This window comes from Mus caroli, chromosome 10 (genome assembly GCF_900094665.2).
Source record: "Mus caroli chromosome 10, CAROLI_EIJ_v1.1, whole genome shotgun sequence".
In the NCBI taxonomy this organism is placed as follows: Eukaryota; Metazoa; Chordata; class Mammalia; order Rodentia; family Muridae; genus Mus; species Mus caroli.
In genome coordinates this window covers 22,721,649-22,733,374 of record NC_034579.1, presented here as the reverse complement: position 1 = coordinate 22,733,374, position 11,726 = coordinate 22,721,649, and the positions used below count along the sequence as shown (strand labels likewise).

At 42.2% G+C, this 11,726-nt stretch overlaps 1 protein-coding gene across 4 annotated transcripts in view; it reads right to left on the bottom strand.

Moving 5' to 3' along the window:
* Window positions 1–11,726, bottom strand: part of Arhgap18 (Rho GTPase activating protein 18) — a 221,199-nt gene that overhangs the window by 137,966 nt on the left and 71,507 nt on the right. Inside the window, exon 1 of one of the 4 annotated variants that reach the window (XM_021175112.2) lies at window positions 10,854–11,062. The exons of the other annotated variants lie outside the window; for them this stretch is intronic. Coding sequence (XP_021030771.1) covers window positions 10,854–10,966 — 113 coding nt within the window. The 5' untranslated portion in view covers window positions 10,967–11,062. Of the gene's footprint in view, window positions 1–10,853; window positions 11,063–11,726 lie in introns of those variants that run through there. 4 annotated transcript variants of the gene reach the window in all.

Here is an 11,726-nt window from a genome sequence, read left to right as displayed (position 1 = left end):
TGGTCTACAGAGTGAGCTCCAGGACAGTCAGTGCTACACAGAGAAACCCTGTCTTGGAAAAAAGAAGGGCTGGCGAGATGGTTCAGCTGGTAAGACCATTGATTACATTTCCAAAGGTCCCGAGTTCAAATCCCCAGCAACCACATAGTGGCTCAAAACCACCTGTAATGAGATCTGACACCCTCTTCTAATGTGTCTGAAGTCAGCTACAGTATACTTATGTATAATAAGAAATAAATCTTTAGGATGGAGGGGTGGGGAAGGGGCCAACAGGTATGAACAGGGCCTACCGGAGCAAGCAGGGTTGACTGGAGCGAGCAGAGGTCCTAAAAATTCAATTCCCAACAACCACATGAAGGCTCATAACCATCTGTACAGCTACAGTGTACTCATGTACATAAAATAAATAAATAAATCTAGAAAAAAATTAAAAATATATATAAAATGCTTCTGCCATGAGAGTCGTATGCCTAAAGAAATAAAATCTACTTTAAACAAACAAACAAACAGACAAACAAAAGAATTTCTGAGTTGTTGAAACCTTATCCCAGATAAACCCAAATTTTATCCTGTTCACCAATATATAATACCTACTTTCCTCAAATATGTGCGTGGTGTATGATGTCATTGGCTTTCAGAGAAGATATATTACCTCTACAATGCTAAACTTGGCAAATTTCAAAATTCTTATTAATATAAGTCCAAAGATTATCTTAGAGTTGCAGATTAGTATAGGTATGGGAGTGACTTTGTTTATCTTCACGTGTGAGTGTGGGTCCATGTATGCCCAGTACACATGTAGGTCTTGAACGGTCCCCTGGTGTGTATAGTGCACTAGCTGCCTGTAACCTGGGTTTGCCTCATTTCCATCTCCCATCTCATTGGGATGCTCTATCCCAGGCTTTATGTGAGCTCTGTGAATACAAACTCAGGCCCATGCTTACACAGCAAGTCTTTACCCACTGAGCTGACTCCACAGCCCTACCCTTCTAGTTGTTTAGCAGCTTGTACGTAAAGTACTCAATAATTATGCCATATTGGTTCAAAACTGATTCAACTAAGATCACAAGAACATATCTTAATCTCCACCTTTCTGACTCTTCCAAAATAAATGACAAGAGTCAGCAAGACGACTCAACTTGCTACCACGGCTGACATGGTAAGTCTCATTCCAAGTACCAGCTGGGTAGAAAAACAATGAATTTACTCAGAAAACTCATCCTCTGCCCTCCACGAGCAAAGAATGGCGCACATGCACATTCACACACAGATATTCAGATGATGGATGAATGGATGGATGGATGGACAGACAGACGAATGGACAGACAGAGACAGAGAGAAAGAAAGAGAAAAGAGAAAGAGAAAGAGAAAGAGAAAGAGAAAGAGAAAGAGAAAGAGAAAGAGAAAGAGAAAGAGAAAGAAAGAGAGAAAGAGAAAGGGAAAGGGAAAGCGAAAGCCGGAGAGAATTGAAGTTTTAAAAGGTAGGCCAGGCATATAACCACACGCATTTAATTCCAGTACTAGGGACGCAGAAAGCAGGGAAGAGTTCAAGACTAATCTGGCCTACATAGTGAGTTACAGGCCACAAGGCTACATAGTGAGAACCTGTCTTTAAAAAAAAAAAAAACAAAAAAACAAATGTTTTTTTATGAAAGTGGCAAACATAAAGAAGAAAATGACCCCTAAAGGAAAACAGGTACATGCATAGGGGACCTGGGAAGACACAGTTATTGGAGTTATGCTAAGGTCCCTTATGCTTTGAAAAGGATATTATATTTAGAAAAACTAAACATACACATACAAAGATAAGGAAAAAAAAATTTACTTCTCACTATACAAAAGGCCAGAAAGCCGAGAATAGCTAAGTAAATATACCCTGAACAGTAACCACCAAGTAGAGTTGATGATTTTATTTGGGTTCAGAAAGTTGATTTCCAAATTCGATAGGAAATTAGTCCTGTTCCACCTAGTAGCAGTGCTATAGCTAAGTGTCATTTTTTTAAATAGGAACCTATTAGCCATGGGGCAGAACTGGGTGACTTCAGGATCCACAGAACATCAATAAGGCATGTGCTTTCTTTTTCCCTATGGAAAATGGCCTTTGCATTTTTAAGTGGCTCATGGCTCTGACCTCCATCTGTGTGAGTTCACTTCTTCCTGCCAGTTACGAGCACTATTCCCACTGTGATGGAAGCAAAGCCTGCTCTCGTGGACATTCTATAAGCAGGAGCTTGCACATCGCATAAAGTTCAGGCACGGAGACACATGAGAGCAGGCTAGGAAGACACTTTCCAAATCTACAGCCTAGTGTTGAAGAAAATACACGCGGAGAAATGGAAACCCTTTTACAGACTCCACACTGGAAGGTCAGAGGACGTGAGTCAGTTTTCTCCTTCCATCATGTGGGCAGGGTCCCAGGAATTTAGGGTCCCAGGAATTTCACTCAGTTCATCAGCTAGACAGCAGTTAGATTGATAGTGAATGCCTTTATCCCCTGGGCCATCTCTCCAAACCATGTTTTCAAACATTTTTGCTAAAAGGGCATATCTGTGGATATCTGATCCAGGAAGCATTAATTACTTCCTGTTTCTGAGTTTAACAGCTGTTCATTAAATATATACTTATATTTTAAGGGCAAAAACGGAAGTACAAAAATTATCCGTTTCTTAAGTACAGTAACTCCATAGTGCTGTACCCATAAGGGCTCGGGTAGCCCACAGTCACTCTTTCCCTGGAGCTCATGAACAACAGCTTTCCTAGCTGACCGAGATAACTTCCTAGTTTACTTCAGGTGACTCATGATTTATGAGTTTGCATGCTCCAACAGTAAACAGAAGCAAAATCAGCTCAAAGCACCTAACTCAGATTAACTTCTGATACTGTGAAGCCCCCCTTGAGACACTTTTTGTGCACTCTTTATAGTTCTTAAAACAGGTTATCTGACTTATTCCAAAATGCTTTTTAAGATAAAAATGTTATCCTGTAAATGGGTGAAAGCAAACATTCATTTCTGAAACTATTAACACATTAATCTCTCAAAAGTGCTTTTCAATAATTTTGCAAGTGTGTTCACTGACAGGCATCAGGCTCCCACATCTTAGAAAAGATGCCAGATCGTTCCTCTGGGAACCTGGTCTATTCACAGGCCTTCTCTCTAAAAAGACCCAGAATGACCAAGTAGTCCACTGCCTGGGGATTGGCTCTGGCCTATTAGTAGGATTAAATGGGTACAAGAGCTTGCTGTAAGACCTGAGTTTGAATTCCAGCACTATGAACAAACTGCTATAACTCACACGGCTATAACTCTCACCCACATGCCTTTAATTCCAGACCTGGGCTTGATAAAGACAGAAAGGTCACCCAGGTCTAAGTTAAATGAGAGACTCTGTCCCAAAGGAATATGGGCAGAGAGGATAATGCAGGACACACCTAACGTCCCCTTCTGGCTTCCCTACTCACATCTCCCTGTACACACACATTGTACATTCAACTCTCTGTGTCTGTCTCTTTGTGTCTCTCTGTGTCTCTGTCTCTCTGTGTCTCTGTCTCTTTCTCTCTCTCACACACACACACATACACACACACACTCCACATATATGTATAAAAATTGGATGAGTTGGGCAAATATAAACCTAACTTAAATGTTTAGTAAAAAGATGGTTCAGTTAGCTCTAAAACACAAAGATGGTAGAAAGACACCCCTGAAGAGCCACTGGGATCATGGGGAATGGTCTTAAAGAGAAAACAAGCCTGTCACAAGTGATACCACATGACCAGTCACTGAACAAAAAAAAGAGATTGAATCGTTGCCCTGTGACCAAGATCCCTGGTGTATGATAACCCCACTTCCCTTATAGAAATATATTCTTCTCAATCCAAAAGCAACTCTAAAATACAATTGCAAGACATGAGATTTTCCATTCTTTCTACACATATAGTTCAGTGGAGTTGGTATTGAAAGGACTCCCCAGATGTTGGGAGTACCTGGCTAGCTCAAAGTGACAGATGCAATATCATTGAAGCAAATAAATCTACAGAAGGAGCTAGACATGAGTTCTGCTCCTCTTGCCTGAACTCACTCCAGACATTGCGATGCGTTCTTTTTCTCTTCTCATAATGACCTTCTAATGCTCCATCTCCTCTTACTGGAAGAAAAGGCTCAGGACCCATCAAACGAAACAAAACAGCACACCTCCAAGCGCATGTTTGCAACAGAAGATTTGGACCAGGAGAATAAACATCTGATGAAGAAATTCAAGGGAGGCTTGTCACCACACCATCTAAGTTCTCCTAACTCCTCTCAAATAAGCAGGGCAAGTCCCATGAGCTTGCATTTCCAGAGCTCTAAGAATACATAGTGACACCCCAAAGATAGCAGAGAAAGCTTCCTCTGGACCCTAAGTAGAGCTGAATCAGTAAGTGGAGAGATGGCCACAGATGTAAGGAACTCTCATTCACTCAGGAATAGGAAACACAGAAAGAACTCCCAGCAGGGTAGCCTTGGCCTCGAGGGTGCGAGGGGTTTGTCCTAACATGTGAGACTAATGTTTGCAGCTTGCAAGTGAGAACTAAGAGACAGATCATTTGCTCTGGTCGCATTGATTATTAAAAGTGACATAAATCCAGATTTCATGCAGCTGATCCTTAAGCCTATGTAACAATTGCCTAAAGAACCAACTGCTGAGTCCATTTTGAAAATAACTTTAAATTATTCCCCATACCCCCTCAATTAAATGCGCATGCACGCACTCACACACATGCACACCTCGATCATCATTTAAAGATGTAGACAATGAAAAGGCAATGAATGCTTCACTGTGTAAATGAAGGTATAATCTGCCCGATCAAGAGTATATATGCATCTTAACAATTCAAGAGGGGATGAAGGGTAGGAATTCTGCACTACTGACCAAAGGCATTTGGTGGTTAAAAAAAAAAGTCCTTGTGTCATTGAAAACAATCAGCCACATTGATGGGCACAAAAATTGCATTTCCTAACTAGATCCTACAAATGTGGGATCAGAAAACATCCTTTAACTTGCTGCAATTTAAAAAAAAAAAAAAAAAAGGAAGAAAGAAAAGAAAAAAACTTATTAACAAATATCCTTCTCACAAAATAATAAAAAGCTTCAGAAAATATGCAAATTTGCAAGGAATTAGTAGTGGCATAGTACATAGGATTTTAAAATACCATGGGGAGTCACATAAAAATGCTGGCCCTGAACTGGATACATAGCTCAGTGGTAGAGCTCTTGTCTGGCAAGCACAGGTCCAGAGTTTAATCCCCAGCACTAAGAGAGCCGGTCAAAAATGCTGACCTCCTCAAGGAAAGCAAATCATGTCTTTTTCTTAATACTTCGGGCGTCACCGGGCGTGGTGGCGCACGCCTTTAATCACAGTACTTGGGAGGCAGAGGCAGACGAATTTCTGAGTTCAAGGCCAGCCTGGTCTTCAGAGTGAGTTCCAGGACAGCCAGGACTATACAGAGAAACCCTGTCTTGAAAAAAAAAAAAAAAAAACCAAAAAAAAAAAAAAAAAAAAAGAGACTTATATTCAAAAGACCAACTTCCATATCCCCCCAACACATCCTCCTTACACACTACAGGAAGTTTCCCTATCTACATCAGTAACAAGGTAACAAGAATCTCCTTATAAGAACATAGCTCGAAATTCCTGCAACCTTTATCTGAGTTTGCTCAAGCATCAGGCATCAGGAAATCCGGCAGACTCTATCTCCAAGAGTTCGTGACCCATTCCCTCCTTTGCTGCAATGACTAAGACCTTGGCCCAGGCACTGTCAGCTCCCCTCCAATGTGTGGCTATTTCTCCATTTATATAATCAACCCCTATGACTTCTCCTTGCTTTCTCAAAATCTTCTTCCCTCCATGTAATCCTATCTCTTTTAAAAATCTAATATAAAAGTCCAACCAACTCACACAACCCTTGGTTGTCCCCTAGCTTCCTTCTCCCCACCCCTCTGGCTATGCAGAGCTCTCTGCTTCTCTTACCAGAGCTCCAGGGCTTCCTCTAGGCCACTGGCTCTTCTGCGTTTTAACCTCTCTGCCTTTACAACCCTTGTTCTCATATACCTGCTAGTCTTGACCAGCTGCAGCTCCCGGGTTATTTTCAACTCCACGACACCTCTCCCTACACCAACACATACTTTTCGATAAGTTTTAAATATGAAATGTTTTCCGTGAGCTCATGTGTTGAATCCCTGGTCCCAGCTGGTGGCTATACTGGAATGGGGATAATAAAGTACTTCTGAAAGTAAGGGCAGGTAGGAAGAAATAAACCTCATGAGGTGTGTCTTTGACAGCCTGGCCCCTATCAACCCAGACCCATAGTCTCTCTGCTTGTTGGCTGACTCCTCCACAGCATACTCCTCTTGCCATGTTGCCTAGCCTTGACTCAAGCCTAAAACAATTTGGGCCCATAGGCTGAGGGCTCTAACTGGAGTCAAGGTAGGTGCTTGCTCTCTTGCTTTTCTCCAGTACTTGTCACAGTGAAGAAAAGCGACAGGCACAATCTCCATTAAACACCAGCACAGGGACAATTGCCTGATTCTCAGTGACAACTCAGAGTCAGTATTTGGAGTAACTGAGTGACTTACAGACCTTACAGAACAAAGCAATGCGTGAGACTTGAACATATTTAGAGCTGAACTATGGTTATGAAAGTGACAGCACTTCCCACTTGGCCTTGCTGCTGGGCAAAGTTCCTTAAGGTGGAGGAGGGAAGTACAAAGAAGACAGGAGGGAGTCTAGCTGCCAAAAAATGACCCACCCACATTCCATTGAGGTTCACGGACTTCAAGGCACAACTTGCATGTACAGCTGTCCCCAGTCCAACTGAAGAACTGCTGCGGAAGAAAAGGCATTTCCAAGGTCTTTCAGATTTCAAAAGACTAAAATTTTATACTCGTCTTCATTTTCCAGTGTCTTGTTTCTTCCTTTCTTTCTTTCTTTCTTTCTTTCTTTCTTTCTTTCTTTCTTTCTTTCTTTCTTTCTTCCTTCCTTCCTTCCTTCTTTCCTTCTTTCTTTCTTTCCTTCCTTTCTTTCTTTCTTTCCTTCTTTCTTTCCTTCTTTCTTATTTTTTTGGTTTTTTGAGACAGAGTTTTTCTGTATAGCCCTGGCTGTCCTGGAACTCACTCTGTAGACCAGGCTGGCCTTGAACTCAGAAATCCGCCTGCCTCTGCCTCCCAAATGCTGGGATTAAAGGCATGCACCACCACGCCCGGCAAGTGTCTTGTTTCTTTACCTGGGGTGGGGAGTGAATGAGAATTGGAGGGTCTTAGAGATAAGATTCAAATTCACTACGTATCTGAAGATAACTTTGAAATCCTCATCTTCCTCATTCCTCCTGTATGCTGAAATTATAGGTATACACCAGCACACCCAATTTCCCATAAGCCTTTTTATTGATTTATTATTCATTTATTCATTCCGTTGTTGTGCTGGAAGATACTTTTTGTTTGAAGCATGGTCTCAGATAGTTCAGGTTGACCTTCAACTTTCTGTAGATAGGCAACGCTAGGCTTAAATTCTAGATCCTCCTTCACTCCCAAATCAAGATTGTATATAATCCAAGTGGGATTAGAGATGGTATGCACCGCCACATCTCGCTTCCAAAATCATTCTTAACTAAGTATGGTGACCTTCTATATCTTAACCCTTGACAAAATGAGATTCCCAAACAACACAAACTGAAGACTACCCAATGTGGCTTAAAGTATTAGGGGAACCTGCCTGGAGACAGACTCTACTCCACAAGCTTTGCCTGGAAGACCTCCCAGCAAGGGGAAGACTACATTCAAGTCCAACTTACAGCAGAAAATTAATGTCTATGGTACACACTGCGAATGACTAGGAGAGCAAGAATGGAGCCATGTTGGACTTCCAACCTTGGGTTTCAGGGTTCCAATAACCCTTATACAATGAAAACCATGTTTGTTCAAGCAAGGCACCAAAGATCTCATTGTCCAATCTATTTTAAACTATTAAAAATTTTAAAAAAGAGTTAAGAGTTTTCAGTAAAACAGAAAATATCACTAGAAATTAATATTAAAATAAAACATACAGTTTTCCCCTTAAGATGATGCTAAAGTCAAAATAACAGTGATATAGTTATTTTTTGAAAAATTGTTTTTCCTAAAGCAAATACTGAGATGCCTGCCTAAATACACAAGTAAGTAAATAAAGTCTTATAAATATAGCTGTCCATAAAAAGTGGTTTCCTTTGGAATCATTTGTATACAGTCAGCCAGAAAACTAATGTTAACATCTTCTTTCAAGTCCCTGTAGTTTAAGGAAAAACACTGCAAAAAGAAAACATAAATCAGGATTCTCCAACTGGGAGGCCCCAACCAGGAGTGAGAGGAATTCTTCAATCTGGGATGGGGGAGTGAATTCTAATTGAGGTAATGTAATATAAGAAGTTCTATATCAGGCTGCTCACCAAAATATTAACTTCTCACCATCCTGAAAGGATGATTTGGCAAGAGAAAGTTAAAAATCAAAACATTTTCTATAACCATCTGAAATCATAAATATAACCCTTTATATTTTGCTGTTATATATAAAATATGTGTATATGCATATAACATGTATATGTATATACATGCTATATATTATATACACATATGATTTAGAATAAATGAAATTCTTTGATAAACAAGGTCAGAATTTTGAGCTACCTCCAGCTACTTTTAAATACATATGAGGACATGCAGGATCTAATTAGCCTCTTTATATGAGTTTCACTTCAGTTTTGTTTACAAAATAGGCATCAACAATCACTGAAATCTTGGAGCAACTTCGTAAAGCTTAAACTACCAGCCAGCCAATCCACCCATAGCCCCATCCATTCTGACCATCCTTAGGAGGTCACTACTAGCCCTATCTGTTCCACTGCTCAAATCCACCCTCACTCCAGGAAGCCTTACTCCATGCCAACTCCAGTATCTTAACCCCTTCCAGGCTAAACAAGGAACCTCCCAAAGTAACATTGTGCTTAGCTGATATGTTACTAAGCTTCAGGGTAAAAATTAATGAAGACTGCTTCCCCCTCCCCTCCTGCCTCAAACCAGTCTTTGATCTTCTCCCCACACCCCAGCATCACTACCTATCCCTCATGAAAAGGCAGTCCCAGAAAAGGGTTGGTGAGCATTATGGCGGCTAGCTGAAAGGCCTTTTACAGCCCATCTAGAGATGTGGCCCGACACATAACAACAAGGCCTACTGGTCACCCTGTTTTCTCTGCCCACCTTGGCTCTGCTTCTGCAATAGCTGGAAACAACACAATACATACATTTGTTCCACCTGCTTAAGTCTAAACCTCCCACAACAAACTACAAACTTGCAAAGATGGGATGGGAAAGAATGGCTACAGTTTCATGCAAAAGCTTCCCCTAAGAGACTTTGCTACAACTGAGGGGGATTTCTGGAGTTTGAGTCTGAACAGTGGGATGAAGGTTGGGACCCAAAGTCCCAGCGCTTTAATTCACCCTCACAACGGAGACCCAAGACTCAGCTCAGTCCTCAAGCCCACCCAGTCTGAAGCCAGTGACAAATGAAGAACTTGTGAGCTCACAGTTTGGGCTATTTTAACTGTCAGAAGGAAGACAAGCTAGGCCTGCTTACTGTTGGTTTGCTGTTGCTGGCTGCTTGCTGCTAAAGGATGAATATTTTACTGTCCTGCAGAAGCGTGCATGGAAACGCTTGATAAATCTCAAAGGAAACAAAATGGTTACACGTGTAGCCCCAAAGCAACCACTCCCTTTGAACTTTGGTAATGAGTTTATCCAATGGCCTCCATACAACCGGCAACAAGTGAGAAGCAAAGTTCCCCAGGCAAGGTCTAACCTTTCCTTTGATTTTTCACACGCCCCACGCGGTTAAGGATTTGGAAAACCAATGAAAGAAGGCATTCTTTTCTTTGGAAGGCACAGGCGTGAAGTACCCAGGAACAATAAAGTGTTCATTATCACCTTTAATATCAAGATGGAATTGGACTTACTGATAACTTTTTTTTTTCAATCTTCCAGGCCAATGTTTGCAATTTCTATCTAAGACTGGAGATTACTAGTTTCAGCTAGGGAGAAGGTCATTAAGGCGAGAAAGGAAGAGGCAGGGGAAAAACCAACCTTGAAAAACAGAACAAAGTACACAGAGAGGCAGAGAGGACTCTGCGACTCAATGGTCTATAGAACGTTTGCCCTATCTGCCTATAAAGTGATTTAACATTAACCATGCTCCTTCTACCAACAGAGTACTTACTGCCTGCTGACAAAAACTCCCCTTTGAAATCCCAAGAGTGCAGGGAGGGGTGTGTTTGGCTGTGCGAGTAATCTACACACACTGAAGAATGCGAACAGCACAGCCACAGGCCACTGACTTGGGCATTTTGCCCAAGCGGTCTGCTTTCAGAGAGAGGAGGAGGGTGCCACTCTCAAAACAGCAAGAGGAGTGACCAGCCTCCCTGCTATTTGGCAGACTTTCCCAGCTAACAGTTCCAGAGGAGTTTTGAGCCCATTCAAGAATTCCATCTCCCAGAGAGTGTTTCCGATACAGTCATTTGATCAGTCAGTATTTGCACATGCACCTGCTAAGCAACTGGTCGGAGCGCCACAGAGTCACCTCCCACACACCCCCGCCCCCGACTCCCCCCATCCTCCACTGGTAACCAGAAGTGCTCTTGCACTCCAGTAAATGAGATGCAAAGAACTAGCCAACCGCCTATGTTGCGGCGTCAGGTCAGGATTCAAGTACATAGGTGATTCTCTTCCCTCTTGACAACTTCCCTGTCACTTTGTTCCATGGGCAGGTAGGGGGTTTTTGTTTTTCCTCCTTACCTGGAGGTGGCTTCGTCGCCTCCCTTTGCATGGCTGTCCCCAGCGACCTGGTCCTTGCCGCTGGGGTGGTAAGCAGTTAGCACAACTCCCGAAGAACTCGATAGCCAGTTCATGGTGAGAGAAGGGGCATAATTTCTGGGATTCTGACACAGAGGGGAATGAAGTTCCTGTCTCGCCTGGCCAACTTGCTCATTAGCAAGGGCCAGCCCCTCCCCTGTCCCGGCCAGCGATTCACAGGGAGAGAGGCGTGGCCTCTCCCGCAGAGCTTCCTGGCCCTGCAGTTACAGGCTGTGTGTGACTCACAGCTTTGTTTAAACCCGGCAATCCCAGGCTGCAGCAGCCACCACTGCAGCAGCAGCAGTAGCAGCAGTTGTTAAGGGGGCCTGGGTGTATGGCGTTGTCCCTGCTGCCAGCTCACGAATGTAACTCCAAGCCTATTGAGCTAGGAAACCGTGGTTAGGACAGAGTCTTTCCCCTTCCCCATATGTTCCTATCTGATTATTTCTGCTGCTTCGCATCACTCAAGGAAGGCATTCCCTAACCCCTTCAGGCATTCAACATTCACCACAGCCAAACCAAGAAACCCAACCAAAGGTCACAATGCCATCTGGCCCACCAGAAAGGCTTGGCTTTCCGCTATAAAATGTACTGTGTTATTGTGTGCCCTGCAATACCAAGCACACCTTTTCTTTTCTTTCTTTCTTTCTTTCTTTCTTTCTTTCTTTCTTTCTTTCTTTCTTTTTTTTTTTTTTTTTTTTTTTTTCAGGTTAAATGCTTTTTTTTGAAAATTTACTTTCATGGCAGACATTTTCATAGTTCATGAACAGGTAATTTACATCAGACATGTGAACAGATTTTTCAAAATGAAGGGAA